The 21,443-nt window shown below is 42.8% G+C and overlaps 1 protein-coding gene across 1 annotated transcript in view; it reads left to right on the forward strand.

Annotated features, from left to right (window-relative positions):
• GNA13 (G protein subunit alpha 13) overlaps window positions 1-19,148 on the forward strand; it is a 29,739-nt gene extending 10,591 nt beyond the window's left edge. The window contains exons 3-4 of the mRNA XM_039562265.1: window positions 9,838-9,888; window positions 14,288-19,148. Coding sequence (XP_039418199.1) covers window positions 9,838-9,888; window positions 14,288-14,860 — 624 coding nt within the window. The 3' untranslated portion in view covers window positions 14,861-19,148. The remainder of the gene's footprint in view (window positions 1-9,837; window positions 9,889-14,287) is intronic.
• Window positions 19,149-21,443: the final 2,295 nt, after the last annotated feature.

Here is a 21,443-nt window from a genome sequence, read left to right on the forward strand (position 1 = left end):
GATCAGGGGTACAGGAATGTGTAATCCCACGTGAGTTTCTGTTTCTTTTTTCCATTTAAAGATGCTGGGGAAATTATTTTAAACAAAATGCTGGGATCTCTGCAGCCAGCCTGGGAGTACTTCTCTCTTTGGGCACATGATGGTATTTTATCACCCACTGGTGACCAAATCAAGAGGATGAAGAATTTCCAGGGGTGGAAACAGTGCACTGGTATCATCTGTATTTCAAAATATCTACACAAAATTGTGTGAAAAAAAATGTAATGCAGAGTGATTACTAAAATTTTACACATGGGTGGTATTGGGACCTTTAACTGGTTTCAGCAGCAGTTATATAGTTTCTCTAGTAATTAATTTATATTTCTTTCTAGTTTTAGTTAGTTTGCAGTATGAAATTTTACAGGTGACATGCAATGTTTGTGGCCTCTTGCTGCTGTTTAGGGAGTCTTGTGTACTTTACTTTTACTTTGAGCTCTTTTAGACACAATTTTTAGTAATTTTTAAAAACACCAATATTCAGCTAATGATACTGGTAGATCTTGTTCACAAGACCCAGTAAATTACTGCAGGATCTTGTCAGATAGCTAAGAAAAAGAGCTGGTTTATGAGTGCATCTCTGGCTGCAAACAGAAATACTAGAACTTAATTGAAATGGATTCTTCTAATTGAGACAGAGGAAGGAACTAAAAAGCATTTGGTCATCTGGATTTCTCATGAGGCTGAAATAGGAACCAAATGTACTTTAAAACTGAATCCTAGAGAAATGCATTGGGATCCAGTTCAGGGCTCTGATTTTGAAATGTTGTGATTTAGTGCAGAGTTTACGCAATAATGGACTTTCAAGCATCTTCAAGTTCAGTATGGCCAGTTTTAGTACTGATACATTTCCACGTGCCAAATATTTATCATGTTTTTGGGAGCCTTTGCTGGTCTTGTACAACTTGGAAGCAAGGAAAGCTCTAAGTGATGGATGGCAGATTTGCAGACTCACCACTGCTCCAGTGTTAGATTAAATGCAGTTGGAGTTGCAAACACATGAAGTCATGGAGCCAGTGGGTCAGTGCTCTGAAAGAAGAGCAAATGTTTACAGTCTGGTTCCAGTCTGTTTTGTGTGCAAAACATCTGAGGTCTGTAGAGATGCTGCCCAGAGTGTAAATAGTAACTGGGAGGTGGCAGTTTCTCCTTGGTCAGTGCATGTTTTCATAGGATTTCTAGGTCTTTGTGTTCTGGGACTTGAAAGATTGGTTTCATCAATGGAAGTTTAAAATCTTCTGCAAAGTATTGGTGTCTTTCTTCAAGTAAACTTTCTGGAAGGGGAGTTTGGATTGTAAAATACTTAAGGAGTAAAAAGACCTTTGAAGAAACAAAGTGCACCTGATCCCGGCTTTCATGGATTAATTTCTGTTCAGGTTTTGGCAAACAGAAGCCGTTTGGTTGGATGCTCTGGGTATCTGGTGTGTCCCATGTGCCAGTTCATGTGCTCCTCAACCTGGCTCTGATCTCCAGAAGGGGCTGCAATAGCCTTGAGTTTGTTTCCTATTTGAAAGCACTGGTAATTCTGAGGAAAATAATAGAATCACAGAATGGTTTGGGATTAAAGCTCATCTTGTTCCAACCTCCCTGCCATGGGCAGGGACACCTTCCACTATCCCAGGGTGCTCCAAGCCCCATCCAACCTGGCCTTGGACACTGCCAGGGATGGGGTAGCCACAGCTTCTCTGGGTAACCTGTGCCAGGACCTCACAGAGAAGAATTTCTTCACTCTAGGATAAATGCTGTGCACATCGAGGATTTTTGATTGTTGGAAGGAGTCTCAGCTGCTTCTAGAATATGTCCCATCCTGGTTTCCAAGCAGTCTTTCAGAATTAGAAATATGATAACAGAGTGCCTGGTGTGGAAGAAATTGTAGTTTTGTAGGCTTTAGTGGAATGCTGTTTCCTGCCTAAAAGCTGTAGTGAATTTGCGTATTTTTAAGGAAGTCTTATTAAGAATCTGGCAATTAAATTCCACCAGGAGAGGGGAAGGATACCTAACTAAGAAAAATGAAATGGATTTCTTCCCTCTTAGGAAAGTAATTGAAAACTGGAACAGTTTGCTCTGTGGTATACTAGTATGTGTATTAACTTCTTTTTAGAGTTTAATAATGTTTTAATTAATTTAATTGGAGTGGCATGGTATCTGTGAAACTGTGGAAATGCTCTTCTGGTGGGAGACAAATCTGAGTGTGAGTTGTGTGAGTCTGGCACTTTGAAGGGAGAGCACTGCTGAACTGGGTGCAGGAAGCAGCAGCAGCTGATGTTGGAGCCTTGTTTGGAGTATTTCGTTCCAGGTTGGCTTGGTGACATCCTTCTGTCACTTTCAGGGTATGGCAGGTGTCCCCAGCTTGCTGGTGCTGCCGGGGCGTCAGGTTGGCGTGCTCTGTCTCCCTCCATTTGTTATCCACATTTTGAGAATTATGGATTGATTGGATTACACGGTAAATACGGGATAATAGATTAAAGGAGTATTATTGGGTTAAACCCCTTCTTAAACCCCTTCACCTTTCTTTGTTAATACCGTTATGCAAGGTAAAAATGTCAGTCATGAAATAAACTTGGTGTGATTCCTCCCTTGGTGCTTTTGGAATTGAGTGCCCTCCAGCCAAAGTGATGGAGCTGTTCCAAACACAAATTCTGCGCTGCCACCAAAAGGTTTTACAAAAGATGGCTTCTGTGAGTCAGGATGTGAACCTTTCCTTTTTTTAGGACAGATACTCAGTTTGTGTAACCAAACATGAGGCAGGTTTCACTTCTACCCCACGTGACGCAGTTCTGATGGCTCTGAAAAAAGGCAAACACAGCTTGAGCCGCACGCAGCGAGCGCTGAAAAGGGGAAATAGGTCTGTGCTCTCAGAGCTGGGCTGAGCTGTGACGCATTTGTGATGTGTATTGATGAGGAACACATTATTTTTACTCCTGTATCAGCAACTGTGTCTGAACTCTACGTTCTTGCAAAGAAACAGGAATTAATCCCAATGTGCTGCATTTTATCTCTGGAAATGGGCAGATCAGGTTTAAATGACTATTCAAATGGCTGAGCTGGAGAGAAGGAAGCTGGGAGATGTCAGATGTTTGGTCTTGACACAGACTATCTCTGCTTCAGCCCTTTTAAGGCTGGTCCATTCATGCTTCCACAGGCAGCAGTGCCATTTTCCAGCAGTTTGCCCTTTGGTTTTGGGGAGTTCGGGATTAGTTTCACACGGAGCAGTTTGCTGCTCTGCACGTGGCCACAATAATGCTCGTGTGGGCATAAATGGGGACTGCTGTGCTTTGGTGGGAGCGCCAGTTTGTCCTGGTTTTAGCATAACTTTGGCCTTAATTAACACTTAGGGAAAGGAAACCTCTTGCAGGGAAATGTGTTTTGTGTTAGTGCACACTCAAATATTTTGACCCAGATTTGCAGTTTGGGAAGTAAATATGCTACTGCTTACCTGGACATTTTCCCCCAAATACCTTCAGCACCCTTATTAAAAATTAGTTATTTTATATGCTTATTGTAAACTTCCAAAATGCTGCTAATACTGCTTGAAGAGTGTTTCATCAAGTATTAGAGCATGGAGTGGCAATTCAGAAATAAATAAGTTTCCCCTCACCTTAAGGAGATGCCAATCAAGTTGCTGGATTGCTGCTGTAAAATAGGGAAAGTATATTTTTAAAGTTTAGTTCCTTGAGTAAACAAGTTATAGGTACGAGTGTGGGGAAGTTTTGCTATAGTCTGTTGACTGGAGCATGTTTGAAAGAGGAATCCTCTTCAGAAAGTGCTGGGAGGAGTGACTGGGAAGAGAAATTGTAGAAACATGAAAGCTGTGAAGGAACCAAGATTTGTTTTATTTACCTCCAAATCTGAGACCAGTAGAAGAGACCAAACCAGTTGAATGTCTCAACATGAGACTTGGTTAAACCTGCTGGTCTAACAGTCAAGACAGTTGTGGATATGAGCTCATTAATGTAATTAGGATATGCATTCATGGCATAAATAGATCACCTGGATCATCTCCCTCCTTTGTGTAATGCTGTGGATATTCTCTGTTTGGGTGGAGGAGGTTGTGCCCTCTAATCTCCCTCCCACTGGGAATCTGCATTGATTTATTTGAAACGTTTCTCCATTCATTATCTCTCTGTTTATTACTGTCATTTCAGAAGACATCTGCTAAAACTTCAGTGGCAGCAGAATTGATTTGCAGTCAGTCTTCTTTTGAATCAGCTTAGGGTGGGGTGGCAAGAAAATAAAGGCTGTTAGAGATTCTTTCCTTTGCCAAAATCCTCAGATATGGATTTTCCTGGATTAAGCCTCTAACAGAAAAACATCCTGTACATAATGAAGTGTGTGCTATAAGCATTACTAGGGTGCTGTAAAATGCAGAATGATCAGACCCTGCTTATTTCTCCATCATCTCCCTTTAAGCTGATTCTCCAGTGTTATGGATGGTTTGGTTTGCATATTCAGGTATGTACACACCAGCCTAAAAACACTGCAGTTACCTGTTCCTGTTCTAAACTAGGCTTGTAAGAAAGCTTATTTTTGGTGGTTTTGTTTCTTGTGTTGTTGTGGGTTTTTAATTAAATAAAATAGGAAATATTTGTTTCTCTTTTTCAAGCAATTCAAGTAAGGTCAGGAAGAGAAAATGTTTGGTAGCTCTTAAAGTTCTAATATAGAGCTACTAAGTTATATCTCCTATTTTCTTAAAATATCTGATTTATTATTTCAGATACTTAATAAGCCTTGTCAGTTCAGTATGTTCCACTGAACTTGCAGCCAAACCTAGACGATTTGATAAATTGTTTCTTTCTTTAAACCTTGTGATGACTAAATCTTTATTTGATGCATTTTCTCTATGTCTTTTTTCTTTTTTAAGCAATTGCTAGTGGAAAAAATGCAGTGTCCCTGATCCCCTTGAAGAGCTAAAAAGCCATTTGGCTATGCTAAGGTTTCAACAAATCATATTTAGATTGCTGACATTGTTTTCATGGAAACCAAATAAATTGGTGCTTCCTGGGTTTAAAAGATGTGTTCATCTGGTGTGTATTTCATGTAGTCTTTTTTTTTTTTTCTTCCCTCCCCCAAAAATATTTTTGTGGTTACTTTGCTTTAGGCAGCAACTAGACAGTGATCTTTGTGCTGTGTTTTGTTTATAAAAGATACCTGCTTTGGTTTGCTGCTGATGACCACACCAGCAGGTGTTGGCCTACAACTAAGTGACCAACTGTGCTGTAGCCATGTCTTTGTAGAAAGAATGAATTACAAAACTGGAGATATTTCATTTAACGAGTAGTTAAATGCAAAGTTACAGGGGAAGCTGTTGTGGTAACGTCAGGCACCTTGATAGGAGTAAGATTTCGGTGTTTTCTTGTACATTCATGATGAAGTGACTTGGCTCTCTCAGAGAGGATCACAAGGCTCCAGGAGACACAGGCTGGTTTGACTCAAACCTTTCTGAAAATGGAATAGTTGACAGTTATGAATAAAGTTACTTAACAGTCAACTTCCTGTGGTTTACATGCATTTCTGAATCAGGAGGAGGCTGAAGGGCCACAGCTGAGATGTGTATATTCCATCTGAACAAAAAAGGGCATCTTTCTCAAGCATTCAAAAGGGACTGCTTAAAAATCAGATATCCTGGTATGATTTAATAAAGTTTAAAACAGCCAAAGCACACTCCTGTAACACCAGAAGGTATTTGAAGCTGATGTGTAGGTTGTTGTTTCTGCTGTATTGGGGTGTGCTCAAGAAGTTTGCTTTATTGCAGTACCTCAGTATTAATATGAGATGTATGCCCAAGCCTGTGTCGGATTTTGTCTCTGGTATTGGCATCTTTGGGCTGTACTGCAAGTGCAGGAGAGGGAAGTGAGCAGGGATGAGTTGGGCTCCATGGGGTGGTTGTTTCCTGCAGTGTCATTGCTGACCTTCAGAGATCTTCATTTCCAAATTGCTCAATTGTAAAAATTACTTCAGAGGGTTCATCTGCATTTAAAAAAGAAGGTTCACCTGACTAGTTCAAGACTATCACATAGAACCATGGAATGGTTTGGAGGGACACCTGCCTCTATTCCAGGTTGCTCCAAACCCTGTCCAACCTGGCCTTGAACATTTCCAGGGATGCACCATCCACAACTCCGGGCAACCAGTGCCAGTGCCACAGAATCCTCAAAATAAAGACTCTCTTCCTAATAACCAATCTAAACCTGCTTTCTGTCAGTGTGAAGCCATTCCCCATTGTCCTGGCACTTCAGACCCTTATAAATAGTTTTTTCATCTTTCCTGTATGCTCCCTTCAGGTACTGAAGGCCACAGTTAGGTCACCCCAAAGTATTCCCTTTTCCAGGCTGAGCAATCTCAATTCCCTCAGCCTTTCCTCATAGGAGAGGTGCTCCATATCTGTAATCAACTTGGTGGCCTCCTCTGGACTCTGGACTCCCTCCAACAAGGTCCTTCCTGTGCTGTATTTTTAGCTAATGCTTAAATTCCGTCCTATGTGGTCACAGAACATGGGTGTGAAGACAGCAAGAGTGTAATGGAGAACTGTGGGGTTTTTCATGGGGGCAGATTCTTCAGTTTCTCATTTCTGTCTAGATTTTGCCCTTGGTGTGGCTCCTTTGTGGCGTGACACCACAGATTGATCGCTGAACAGCCACGTGGCAGGGCTGGCCATGGTGAGCCGCGCTGGAGTTAGTGGGACAGAGTGGGGAAACCCAGTTTCTTTTTTCTAGTCATCTTGGGTAAACCAGAGGGTTTACAGTTTGTCAGAAGGGAAATTTTAGATGGCAGCTGTTGAATACAGCTATTTAAACATGGTCACTGTCATGGATTTACTGAGTGGGATCTGGTTCTCCCATCTACCAAGAAAAAGCAGCCTGACACAGAAGCTGTCTTTGGAGCTGTTGTTGTACAGGGATGTGGTTTCTAACTGATTTTTAAAAATAGGTGGCATTGAGGCTTTCCTTGATTGTTGTGTGCTGAATTTTTCAGTGTGTTTCTCTTCATTATTGTATAAAATACCCTTTGGAAAGGAATTAAAGCTTGGCTGCTTTGTCATGCTACCTCTTTGAAGCTTGTTTAAATGGGTCAAAACTCTCTGGTTCTCCAGTAGCGCATTCTGATAATGATCTGTTCAGGGAGGCAGTTTGCTGTTCAAGAGTGTCTGTAGTTAGCAAAGCTCAGCCTGCTGATAGCAACATGTGCAGGGCAGATAGAAAATTACCTCTGGTCAGGGCCCTGGGCTGTGGCTGTGTGATATGGACGGGTGGCTGGAGTGGGATGGAAGAAGAGATGATGGGTTTGAAGCTGTTCTAGGTGTTTAATTGGTATGCAGATTGGTAAAAAACAGTGAATGAACGACTTCTATCCTTGCTTACAGAGTTGAGTCATGTCGACAGCCCTTGCTGTCTGAACAGATTTTTATGAGGGGAGAACCCAAGCAGCTGAGCCAGTGGTGTGGATGAGGGAGGCTGGAATGTCTCAGCTTTATGAGCTGTGTTATGCTGTAACTGATGGATTTTATAGTTCAATCTCTTGAGTTTCAGCATGACCACCTTGATGTTTCTCTGCCATTGACTCTGATAGGTGACAGCCCAGGAAGTGGCATTGGCATCTCAGTGTTCCCTGGCAGTGGCTTTGCTGTTGCATGCGTGGCTCTGGAGTGTTGCTGTCGCTGCAGGCCTGTGTATTTTGCATTTGTGATTTCAGGAAATCCCCTCTTTTGGAAAGCTGCTTGTGGGGATCTTTTGTGACCTTTCCAGGCTGTGGTTTACTTGTCTGCTCCAAGATCCATTGGAGTAGCAGCAAATCCTGGGACTTAAAGGAGAGGTAGTAACTTACACATTAACTGCAGAGTTAATGCTTCTTTAGGGAGTAAGTATTGCTGTAAGTCGTATAAAGAAGCTGTCTAAGATTAAAATGCAAGTTTATATGCACACACACAAATACTTAGAGCCTCTGAGGCCCAGGTATTCTAAAATAAATACCTGCACTTACTGAGTCTGAAATCTGGCTGATTGGTATGTAGCCAGCCCTGTGGGGAACGGAAGGTTGCCAGTTCCTATTGGCACCTAAAAAAGAAATTAAATCTGATCTTAAATTTTATTTTGCCTTAATATTCGGCTACAGACAGTGGTTTTAGCACTTGGAAGGCCTGAATTCTGATTCTCTTGCTCCTTCTTGGGAAGCTTGATGGATTTGTGCATCAGGGTTTATTTCCTGTGAAACAGGGATGCTCTTCCCTGTACACCTTCCTTAGAGGATTGAGGCTAGAACGGATGCTGGAAAAGATACAATACTGCTGTCATTGCAAGCAGTTGCTGCTGTGTGCCACTAAAATGGTGTTCTGCTGCAGTTTGTCACCCCAGAGAAGATCAGGACAGCTGAGCCAAACAGGAGGTAAAATAAGGTAGTAGAGGTGGGTTGGACTCTCTCCTTGCAGGTGTGTCGAGCATGAGGCATGTTCCAACCAGAGCCCCAGTCTTGCCTCATTAAACGTTGATGTTCAAATTGCACACTTAAAGGTGTGGTATCTACTTGTATTTTGTAACTTATTTTAGTGCCTGGAAAACTTGCAGAGGTACCTTACTGATGTGTCTGCCAGAACCCTTTTTGGCCTGTTATGTACCCTACTCTGCTCAGGGTAGATGCTTAGATGACACAGTTGAGTAGTGAGGTTTGATATTCTTCCTAGATAAGTTTGCAGAGTTCAGATTGAATGAGGGGAAGTCATTATCAGGGTGTAGCTCCTGTCCTAATCCACTTGTCTGAATTAGGTGTAGTCACCCTGGCCTCAGATGCTGCTTGATTTTCTCATCAAGAAAACTCAGTCAAAATTCTGCTCTTCCACCTGCAGAGTGAAAGCACAGGTGGTTTCTTTTCTGCATTTACTGTAAAATGACTAAGTTACAGCTGGTAATTAAGGGCTCCCAAAAGGAAGCAGATTTGTGCTTCTCTGAGGATGCTGAGAACCTTAAAAATGTGCTTTTCTCTGCAGTGAATTCCATCAGTACCTTCCTATTGCAAGTGAACTCAGGTGCATCAGTATCCATGGAAGAATTCCTCCATAATCCCAGCACCCTGATGGAGTTCTGCAGGGTAGACTGTGGCTCAGGTTTACCATGAAAAAAATCTTTCGTTCCGCATTACTGGAGGGATTAAAAACTGCAGTTACCTTTTGCCAGGACAGGGATGACTTGAATCCAGAAGATAACCTGGATAACCTGGATAGTAAATGTGATATCATGTGCGGCAGCCTGGAGCTCTGCTCATCACTCCCAGAGTAAGGAGTTCTGGTCCAACTTGGTGTCTGATGGGAAACTTGAGTAAAATGCTTTGTCTGTTGTGGTTTCTCATCCTCTGTTCTGCTCATCATTCACTGTGCTCCGGGGAAGTACCTGTGGGAATGAGTCCTGTGCCACTAGAGTATTAATGAACTTTCTCTGGTGATTTATCCCTGTACCTGAATGCCTGTGTGTGCACACTCTGCAAAGCCTCAGAGGAATCAAATGTTTCTTTTCATAACGAAGGTGCGGCCGCTTCATTGATGCTCCCTGTGGATAACACTTGGATTTATTTATCAAGTCTAAGCTTGGAAAGAATGTGACTATTATAAATGTGCCTTTCATGCTTTTAAGCTTAAATATTAACTGGCCTAAGAATAAATCATCAGTTGTATTCTTAGGATAGCTGCTTTTAAAAATGGCAATGATTAAAGCTTACAACACTTAAATGTAGGTTTCGATAAATTATCTGGACTTCAGAATGTAAACTATTGGGATCAAAGACGTCGCTTATTTAAATAACTGTTTGATTTGTTTTTAGGGGGAATCTGTAAAGTATTTCTTGGACAACTTGGATAAACTTGGAGAACAAGTAAGTCCTTTTTTATTTTTCTTTCCAGTCTTGAGTTTTAAGTAGTCTTTGTGATCTCTGGGTTTTAAATAGATGAAATGTAATTAGTGTCTACTCCAATAACTTTTATCTTTAGTTAACTTGGACTGTTGCATTATCTCAGCAGTTCATCACTGACATGTCAAAAACAAGGGGCAATGCAAGGGCCAGAAGACTTTCTGGAAATATACCTTCTGTCAAAATTGAACAAAAATCAAGTTACAAATGCTTGACCAGTCAGGAGACTGTTAAAGTAGCTTTTCAACACTAAATGACATCCAAAAATGACTGGGTTTGGGGTTACATGTCCAGTTAGGAACTCTTGAGTTAAATCAGTCACAGGTCAGCGGTACCTTCCAGTAATACCTACTTTAACATAAACTCAGTAAAGAATAAAGTCTGTTTTCTCTGGGGAAAAACCCTGAAATTTCTGTAGAATACTTTTTTATAGAACTGTTAGTTAGCACTTGAATAATGAATGTATATGCTGATGCTCATCAGTTGTGGATTGCAGGAATGGCATGTGGAAAAACTGCCTTTAAAATGGGATATGGTGCTTGAACTCTGTGGGGAGGCAGTTTCTCCATGGTCATTCCCAGTTGATGGTAACAAATGAAGGAATCCAAACCACTTCAATGAAACCCTGTTACATCATGCTTAATTTCATTTGTCTTTTTAACAGATTAAATTTTAAGCCTGACTATTTTTCTGCTTTGAACTGTCATTGTTCTAGCTAAAGCACTGGTGGTCATTGTGCTTCCCAGATTGCTGGCTTGAGGACTCCAGCACTTGCTCTCTGAATTTGGATTTGGTCTCAAGTTACAAGACTTGCATTTAGGAGGAGAACTGCACTTACTCTGATGAACTGCTAAACTCTGCCAGTAGTGGATTTCTCTTGGTCTTTGAATCCAGTGCCTTTGAGTTTCAAAGGGCTTGGGTTTTTCCCCAACAATACTGGGTGGAGTTTTGCAGCTCTATTTCAGAGTTCTTCGTGGAGAAACTTCGGTCCATTCTTTCATTAAAGTGTGAAACCTAGTCAGTAGTTGAGCTTTTTTAACATTTTTATATACACGCACTTACTGCAGGTCTAATATTGCTGTGGGAGCACTCTGAATTACAGCTTTTCTGGCTTCAAGTTGGACTAAATGGTGTTGAGAATCAGAGGGACTCATCAGGATCTGCTGTTGTAGAAAATGTTGAATCTTTGAGGAAAAAAGCACTAGCTAAGTTTTGTTAGTGAAAGATGTGATAGGTTCTTCTGGTTTATTCTTATCTATATGCAAGATTGTCTAATGATTGTTTCCCCAAATTGTAAATATAAGTATTTGACTGTTCTTATCTGGTGCAACTGGGCTGAGTTGCAACTAAATTACTTATAAACACATAGATCTGCAATTCACTTGTGCTTCTTGCCAAAAGGGAGCTGATAACAGCACTGAGGGAAAAGAACTTAATGTTCAGATTTAATCAGATCAGCAAAATAAGAGTATCTGACAGGCAGACATGCGTGGGATCTCCTGGATTCCTTGCAACTGTGTGTTGCTATTTCAACTGCCAGTGCAGACTGTATGTATCCAAAATACCTCACAGAGAGACTTGGCTTTCCATCTTGTGATTGGATCTTAGTCATGCCTTAAATTGTAATTTGAACTAGGCAAACAGTGATGTGATAGCCAAAAGAGCTACTGATAACCAAAGGAACTCCTTTAGAAGAAGCAGACTGCAGTGAATTTGGGGAAAGGAGATAGGAAAATCAGGAAGAAAGCACATGTTCTAAATCAGTATCAATGTGAGGATGCTTGAGGGAAAAAACCACTTACTGATGATGGGTAAACATTGAAAACACTTGGAAAATAGTACTCAGTGCCATCCAAGGAAATCACCTGATGCTGAAGTCTTTAGATATGGAGAACAGGATCAACACTGAGAAAGGGGCAAGCTGCTTGTATTCCAAGGATCTGGGCATGAGGGAAAAAACATAATTGTCCTTCAAAAAGATAACTAAAATACTGGGAGAGTTCCTAGGAGTTGTTGTGTTTGGTTTCCTGTAGGCAGATGATGGCTGGACACCAGCACTGAACTCAGAGCCCTCATTTGCTGCCTGTTGCATCAGAGTAGCCAATATCCAGGATAAAACATTTGGGTTGGAAGGGACACTAAAGATACCCAGTTCTGTGGTAGGTCTTCTGTGCATGTAGAAGTTGAAAGCACTTGAAAGGATTCTCTTTGTGGCTGCAAGTGTGGAAGGAATTTTCAGTGAGTAATAGTACTCGAGGGGGAATTTGTCAGGAATTCTAGGGATAAGCTCCTCGTTCTTGAAAGCTTTACTGAATAAACATTACAGGTCAACTCCCAGGAGAGTTTGCTTTGTGCCCTTGTTTCAATAGTGAAGGTGTATATGGCTTTGCCTGTTATATTAGTTAGTTTTATTTATTTATGTATTTTAATAATTTCAGTCACTCCTGAGCTTTCCTAAGACTTTTTGGTTTTGTTCTGAGAACTTGAGACTACCTGGAAAACAAAAGAATATACATTCCCATTTGGAAGCTGGAATAAGTGTTGAACCTGTGACACTCTTGCCTACGTGTTGACAGTCAGCTTTGCTCAAGATCCCTTCACCTGTGCCTAGTGACATTTAATACAGTCACTGCACTGGTTTTGCTGATTGTTTTCCTCTCTATAATTTCAGTAGAAAAGACCCAAGATAAATTTAATAAAGGGAGAAGTCTTATCACCCTTTAAAGTTGTTCATTAATCAGACAAGGGGGTGGCAGCACCTCTTTTGCTCAGTTTGAAGAGATTGTGATGCTGCTTTAGCAGTTCTACTCTCCTCCAGATTTTGGTGGTGTGGGATTTGGATGCGTAGCAGTGCTGCAGCAAAGGCTGCAGGGTGGGGAGCCTGTGCTTCAGAGCTGCTTTGTAATTCGTGCCACGATAAAAATCAGTGCCTTAGTCATGGGCAGCTCTGAAAAAGGAACCCAGAGTTCAGACAAAGCCCTCTCTCTCTAGTTTCACTTTGGAGCTCACAGGGTAAAGCAAAGTGATCTTTGAGTTTTTGGAGTGTTGCACTCACTTGATGATTTTTAAATTTTATTTTTGTGGCTTGCACTTGCCCAGCTGCCTTAAACTTGGGATACAAGTACAGAAATAGCCGTGGTGCTGTGTGCTTGTTCCCCCACCCAGCTGACTTGCTGAATCAGACTTTCTGGACCATGGTCTTACGCATCTTTATAAAAGCTCCAAGTGTGGGAACTGGCACTGTCAAAGGAACATCATAGATCATTCACTTCTTAAGAAGAGACTGAAATTCCAAATCCTAAATTGTGCTCTCTAAAGTTGTGAGAAGTGCTGGAAAAATGTGAGGAAGAGTTTCCATAACAAGTGAACAACAAGGTTTTAAAGTCCAGCACAGGCAGCTGTGTGGTAGAGACGCACTTTGCAGATAGCAGAAAGACTTGGACCATAGACAAAAGTGTAATTCTAGGAATGAAGGAATCCCCAATACGAGTGTTGAATTTCATGCTGTCAAAAGCTGACTAACAAGAATTCCTCTTCCTGTAGCATCTGCATCTGTTAATGATGTTCATGTGACAATCAAAAAAAAAAATAGTCTCTTGAATGCCTCTTAAATTCTGGGGAAATGTGGGGTGGAGAACTTCAGGATCCAGCTGTCTGTGCCCCCCAGGCTGGAAAGGCACTGCTGTCCCCAGCTCTCACTTTCTTGCCCTGTTCTACTCATTGCACAGTAAATTTCAGACAAAGTCAGGCAATGTGATCTCACCGGTGTGGACTGATAAAGGAGGATGCAAAGATGCATGGCACAAACACAGGAAATTGCTTAAGTTTTAGTTTTCAGGCATAATTGATTGCTTTGAAGTTATTTGGAGCAGCTGGTTTGTTTCTGGAAGCAGTCATGCAGTTTGCAGGAGAGCACGGGAGGAATGGAGAGCCCACAGCTGGCATGGGATATCCCATAGTTACTGGTTTGAGAAACCTGCTTTAGAGCCCATTTGCTGCATTGCAGTGTTGGCAGCCAGCATTGTGGGAAGAGAATGAAGGAAGCATAAAGTGATCCAGAATGAGGGAAACTGGCATGAGGAATTGCTGGTTCACCTCCCAGGTTGGTTATGGATCCTTGTCATGTGGCAAAGGGGAAGCATAAGTTCTTTGGGGTGTATGTTCTGATTTCATACTGGGTGTGTTTCCTGCTTTGGACTCCAGCTCTTTCCCAAAAGCTCCAGTATTAGCATGGAAATCCACATCCATGTCTTTTTATTGAAAACCTTGTGCTGTTCCTGTGCAAACTGCTCCCTCCACTGAGCTCACCTGTGCCCCTACCCATGATCATATCCTAATCAGAAAACTCTCCTTATTTTTGTAGGATTACCTTCCCTCCCAGCAAGATATCCTGCTGGCACGAAGGCCGACCAAAGGGATTCACGAGTACGACTTTGAAATCAAAAATGTCCCTTTCAAGATGGTTGATGTGGGTGGCCAGAGGTCAGAACGGAAGCGGTGGTTCGAGTGCTTTGACAGTGTCACATCCATATTGTTCCTCGTGTCCTCCAGTGAATTCGACCAAGTGCTCATGGAGGACCGGCAGACGAATCGCCTCACGGAGTCCCTGAACATTTTTGAAACAATAGTCAACAACCGGGTGTTCAGCAACGTCTCCATCATCCTCTTCTTAAACAAGACAGACTTGCTTGAGGAAAAAGTACAGAAAGTCAGCATCAAAGACTATTTCCCAGAGTTTGAAGGGGATCCCCACTGCTTAACAGATGTCCAAAAATTCCTGGTGGATTGTTTTCGCACGAAACGCCGGGACCAGCAGCAGAAGCCCCTGTACCACCACTTCACCACTGCTATTAACACAGAGAACATCCGGCTAGTTTTCCGTGACGTTAAGGATACCATCCTGCACGACAACCTCAAGCAGCTGATGTTACAGTGATGTGCAGAAAGACTGTTGTATTTCAGTAACTCTTGTGTGTTGTTTTTTTAACTAGAAGTTTACAGCAGGAGTAGAGAAATCAAGGTCCTGTCAGACTTCTTGATACGTGGCTAAAAGCTGCTGCTGAACACATTATTGCCAATTTCTGCAGAAATTCAGGCTTAATCTCTTCCAGTGTAGCTTCAAGTTGACTCAAGTTGTAATTTTATAGCAGACCTATGTCTAAGTTACCTGTAAAGTGGTAAATTTGACCTTTTACGAACATGTGTATTATCCTAGAAAATCCAGAATTCCAAGTCCAAACTTCAGTGAAATTGCTGCAATTATTAGACTGTGGCAGTAATTTAAGGTGGGGGGGAGAGAGAAAGTTTTCACATCTAACTTCGTTGTTAATACTGTGATACCATAGCTGACTTATATTTTCTCAGGTCTGTTTTTGGTTAGAAATCCCGTCGAATCCCTTGCTGGAATCATCTCTTTGAAGTGCGGGTTCCTGGGTGTAATGTACTTCCTGTTAAGTATAAATCATGGCATTGGGTTGGAATAGGAGATGCTTTAAAAATGCTTAAAGTCAGGAGTTCCAGGCATATTTATCAGGAAGTGCTGAGTCCAGTGACGAGGGATTAGTGGTTGGCACAGTACACGGATTCACTCCAGAGGCGTCTGCGTGTCCTGGAGCCATGGCAAAGCACAGAGCACTCTGATCAATCCTCTTGGCACTCTGGTGTGGGAAGGGGGGAGCAAGCCCAGCTTGTATTTTTTGTCTTCACTAACCGGGTGTTTCCTGTAGGTAGCAGATGTTACCTGTGGGTCACCTGTTCTTGAAGCGCTTTTTAACTTAGCACTGGTTTATTTGAACTCCCTGCCTCCTTCCCAGGTGCCTCCTCTGAGTCAGGAGCGTTTGGTGATGGAGGGAAGGACTTGCAAACCTAAGTGCCTCCTTGTGTTCTGTCCTCCTCTGGCATTTTCAGTGGCCTTACGAATTCCCAGCAGAGGCCTTGTGTAGCTGACACCATGCAGATGAATGTTTTCTTCTGAAAAAATTCAAGAACACGTCCCAGCAGAATGTGCTTCGCTGATGAGGTTCTTTCTGAGACCTTCCAGTTGGGCCTAAGCAATCCTAAGTGTACTTGAGCCAAATAGGTTGCACAGCATCTCCCAGAGTGCTGCTTGTGACTGTTTTACCCAAAGTTCTGTTGCAGTTTTGTTTATTTTTCTTACAGGGAGTTTTTAGCATTGCCATGTGATTTAAAAAAAAAAAAAAAGATAATAATAATAATGAAAAATAGTGAAAATAAAGCAATCCTGATGTACCCCACAGCACACTGCAAAAAGAGAGTGAGATTGTGATATAAAAATCAGTGTCCCTACCATATTTCCCCCAGGCTGTAATGTCATGTGGGCAGTTCAGCTGCCACTTTGCCCCATGGAATTGGCCAGTTCCTGTGGATCGTCCTGGTGGCCAGTCCTTCAATAAATTCTTACTCCCATCCCACGAGAGGGGGGGTGACAGGGTGGTGTCACTGCTGGGAGCAGTGGCCCTGCCAGGACATAGGAAAGCTGCCTGTCTCCTGAACTTAGCCTTTACTTACTGTGATTGTAAGTTGTATTAACATCTCTGTACCTCGTTCTCCTGGCAGTACAAGGGGAATCATGTATTTTTATTTAGTTAGGTGCTTTGAAAGACCTCTATTTTTTTATATCATCCAGTGAATAGTCATAGGTTAGTCCGCGATTCTGGTGATCAGGCACTGTTTGGGGAGGAAAGAATTCTGAAAAGAGCTTGGGAGAAGTCACAGTGCAGAATCTAAACATAATCCTAAAGTCTGGATGCAGCACTGATGGTCAGGAGGGTTAATAGAATCTTGGATGGGGATATTTAATGTAGATTTTGCCTCTACTGGACATGGGTTATTTCTGATTTGCTGTGTTCAGGTTACATGTGAGCAATTCAAGAAGGAGGATGAAGCAGAGACCTCAGGAAAGGCTGGTGAGGCTCTTTCAAGGACTGAACAAGACACCTGTGATGGGAGCAGAAGTTTTCCTTTGGGCTATTAAGTGCTCCATGAACAGACACAAACCTCTGGTGGCTTCCAAGTCCAGTCTTGGAAAGCAGAAAACAAATCCATATCCTTGGTTGTCAACAAGAGGAGGAGTTGGGTTGGTTTTTTCCTTTGCTGACAGTTGTCTGAACAAGTGTCTTTTCAAAAAAGAGACTCAGCTCTGATTAAAACAGTTAATTTGGAGAGATCTGCAGTAGGTGTTTTGGAGGGTGTCAGACCAGATGATTGCAGAAAAGACTAAAGACTGGTAGTGGATGATAGGGTGAGTACCAGGGATTTGTCTAAACTAATTTACGTGAAGTGTTGATGAATTTTTTGTCAATGGAACATGTTAATTTACTGAAGATGCTCAAAACTGATGTCAGTCTAAGGATGTAGCCAGGATCACCAAGGCACTGGGCACTTCTGACCTTTGCTGAAGTGGGGACAATCCTCAGCAGCTTCTCCCCAGAACCACCACAAAAATCCCTGCTTTGAATCCTTTCAGATTACTCTTCCTGTGAAGCCCAGGGCCTGTAAGAGAGCGAGGGGGACCCCAGTGCTGGGTCACTTGTAGGTCCGGGTAGATAAAGCACTATATGAATCTCAGGCAGAAATGAATTGTTCTAATGAAATAACTGAGTCAGTCGGGTTTCCCACTCCCAGTTCTTGAGGGGGGTGAGGCACTGCACCTGGATGTTCCTGTTTACATCTTTCCTGTGTTATCCTACAGCCAAAAACTCCAAATCAGTGCCCTTGCCCATCTTCAGGCTCACTCTTCATGAGCTCCCTGAAAAGAGCGCACCTTGTGTTTCCTGTTAGATTTGTTTCTAAATATCATTTGTTTATAGCAGGATGTAAATTTGGTAAAAGAGCTCTGAAGGGTTGATGCTCTGAACAGACTTGAGTTTTGTCCTGGAGCAACCAGAATTACAGTTTGCTGGTGAGAGTGAAGCTTCCTCATGGAAACCATGATACAAGGTATCTTGTACTTTGTGGTACAAGGTTGGGATGTATTCCTGGTGAAGGTGGGAAAGCAGGTAGAAAGCGAAGTTTTCCAGAAAATCAAGTTCCCCAAAATTCCTTAGTTCTCTTTGCTGGAGTGAGCTGTGTTCTAAAGATCACTGACTGTATGGAGGTAAACCACTGTCCTGTACAAGCTGTACTTGAAGGTGAAATTGGTGTTTTAGTGACTGTCCCCTGCTGCAGTGTTCAACTGAGATGATTGATACTTAAAAACTGTGGCTGTTCATTAGGGCTTTAAAAATTTTACTGTTCTTTTTCTATATATTGTACGTGGGAGCATAAGCCATCAGTTTGTGTGAAACTTCAGCTTTTTTCTAGAATAACCGCTCCTAAAAAAAAGTCAAGTTGATCTCAAAGGCTGTTTATGGGGCTCATTTGTGAGTAGCTTTAAATTTTGCCCATCACCATTATTCCAGCAGAGTGATGGGGTGGGTGGGTGTTCCCGGCTTCCTGACCCTGGGCTGGGGCCGGCGTTCCTGGTGGATCCCAGCCCGTGTGGGAGCAGCTCTGAGCTCCCAGCCTGAGCTGTCATGCCCATGGCCAGCGGAGCTCCCCCCTGGCAATTCCTCTTCACGGTTGCAGAAGGTTCATTTTCCAGCACCATTCCTGTTCACACCCGCGGGAAGTCTCCCGCCGTGCCGAATCGTTCACCAGTTCACTTTACAGGTCATGTCTCTCTGATGGTACCATTAACATAGTTTTTAATTACACAGCATTGCAATACAGTGCCATTTTGCAATTTCTTTGCGTTGTACTTGAAAATAAGTTGAATTGCAGACTATTTAAAACTGCTTTCCTGCGCTTTCAGTAGCAGTGAGAGCTTACCTTACGTGAAGCCTTTATGTAAAAATATATTTTATAACAACCTCATAGATCTTTAACAAACCAAGATTTGTATTAGCATTGTATAAATGTTTGTGGCTTACAATTTTATATGTTTAACTTTTTATAAACTTTCCAGGGACTACTTTTTATTGTAAATTTTTTTTTCTCTCCTTGCTTTAGTTTAAGATTGGCAATAAATTATTTCTAAGGAAGGTCTTAGAAGAAAAAGCATCACTTCCTTTTTATAAAATGGTTAAATTGATTCATAGTTTCAAACCTCTTACACTTGCTTGTACATTGCTCTGTACATACTCTCCAAAAGTGTTGCCTTTCAGCTATTAATATTTGCCTTGTGTACAAAAATTACTGACGATGAATAAACATATACAGCCTCATGTTGGTGTGATGAAATCATTTTTTCTGTTTAATAACGAGCAGAGGCAGCCAGCTGACTCTTTGTTGGTTGGCAAAGCCCGGCTGGTTTGCTCCTGCAAACACATCTTGTGTTTCAAATAAAATATGTAACAGAGTCAAACAAACTCTCTGCTCGAAAGGCTCCTCCAGGTTCTGCTCAGCCTGATGACTTTGTCCCTGGCAGGGAGGCACGAGGAAATTGCTGACTTGCACCTGACAGCCAGTTTTGTGCTCAATATTTAAAATATTGATGGCACTCGGGTGTGTTCTGTGACAAACCTTTATGAATTATGGATCTTGGTGTGACGGAGTTGTTTTTATTATTTTTTTTAGCTCTTTTTGACTAAGCCAGCCTCGCCTCCTGGAGAAGAGGCTCACTGGCTGCAGTATGAGGCAGAATTTTGCAGCAAAACATTGATTTCTCATCAGTTTTTATAGGCCTGAGATAGTTCATTTTCCACAAGAGCCCTAGGATTTGGCTGGCATGCTGTGGACACTAAATCCCGGGAACTACTCAGCCCAGGTCATCCTTGTTTATAGAGTCAGAGCTCAGCATTAGTGCTGGGCCTGCTAACGGGAATGCAGGAGCTGCAGGAATTCTCAGTGTGGCTGTTGCCGTGGGTGAGTTTGGAGCCTGGACACTCTCAGGAGCCATCTCTGATCACTGAAACGAGTTCAAAACCTGCCGGATGTCCTGGGACTTAGCTCAGCTCCATGTGGCTTGGATTCCAGGTCCTGCCTGTCCTGGGAGAGCTGGTTCTGAGGAATCACCACCTCATCTCTTGACCCCTTTTCACTCTGGAACAGTCACATCAGCTGAACACTGTTGCTCTGACTTTGAAAAGAAATCTCCTGAGGTTTTTTTGAGACTTACTTTTTTTGCATCCCACTTCCTGGGATGCCACCTGAGGAGTAAAACTAAACCTACCTAGAACTCAGCTTAAGAAGTCATTTTTGTTGGGTTTTATAATCCAAATATCATGAGTGTGATTGCATTGGTTTTACCTGGGCGTCTGGTGAAGCTTTTGGGGGGGACTAAAGCCCTGAGCAAACTGGTCTGATGGAAGGTGTCCCTGCCCATGGCAGGGAGCTGGAACTGGATGAGCTTTAAGGTCACTCCTGACCCAAACCATTCCATGATTCTATGATTATTCTGTGAAATAATTAATAACATATAAATAACTAGTAGTTTCTCCTTAGGAATGGGTTGGTGGTGTTGGACCATCCAGCAGTGACTCCTGGGCTGTGATCACCTCATCACACTGATGTGCTGGGGGCTGAAGTGGTGGGAAGAGCAAAAGTGGAAAAACGAGCACATTCCAGGATTTATGGGAGCAAGTGAAGTTTCCTCACATTTGCAACACTTTTGATTTACCAAAACACCTCGTTGCAGTGCTGAATGTAGGTTGGGTGCTCAAGCCTCTTCCTTCCTGTTCAAGTAACTCGGTGATTGCACAATAACTGACAGGAGGGATTAAAAATGCAGTGGGGCTATGCCCGAAGCGTCCTTGGCTGCCCCCGGCAGCAGGAGCCGTGTTCGGAGCCGCCCTTGGCCCTGTTCCTTCCGGGGAGCAGAGGTGACCGTGGAGGGCAAAGTGCTGAGGAGCGGCTGCCAGGAGAGATCCCGTGGGGAATCTGGCTGGAAATGGGACAGGAGTCTGCCCTGGCACAGACCCTGCTGGGTTTGCCCTCTAAAACAAAACAGGTGGTGGCACTGAGGTACTTCTGGCCCCTCCACCTGACACACTGCCCACTTGTGTTTTCCACACCAGCTGAGATGTCTTCAGTGTATGTGAGATGGGAATTGATTTGATTGATAAGAAGGATCCAGATGGACTGAGTCCCACAAGGCTCTGCAGTGGTGTTTTATTTGTGCCTAACTTCAGATGCCTTTCTTGGCTTTCTTCCCTGGAGTTTTTATGCACATGAGGGGCAAGACATGGGTTGCTGCTGGAGCGCAGCTTCCACAAACAGCGTTTTCCTGGGCTCTGGGGTTCTTGCTCACTGTCACTGCTAAGAGCAGCTCCTGCAATTTCCAAGCGAGCCCTGCTGCTGGCTGTGAAATGCTCCATGGCAGAGCCGGTCCTTAGCCTGGGTTCAGCAAACAGGCAGCAGATGACTCGGAGGTAAGGAATCCAAACATCCCAAATGAGATGTGAGGGGAGAGCAGTCCCTGCCCCTGCGTGCAGCCGAGCTGCTGCCTCTGCCCAGCTCTGCACAGGGAGCCAAGAGTTTGATTAATTGCTGAGCACTGGATCTGACAAAGCTGGGTTTGG

The sequence above is a fragment of the Corvus cornix genome, chromosome 18 (assembly GCF_000738735.6).
Source record: "Corvus cornix cornix isolate S_Up_H32 chromosome 18, ASM73873v5, whole genome shotgun sequence".
Classification (NCBI taxonomy): domain Eukaryota; kingdom Metazoa; phylum Chordata; class Aves; order Passeriformes; family Corvidae; genus Corvus; species Corvus cornix.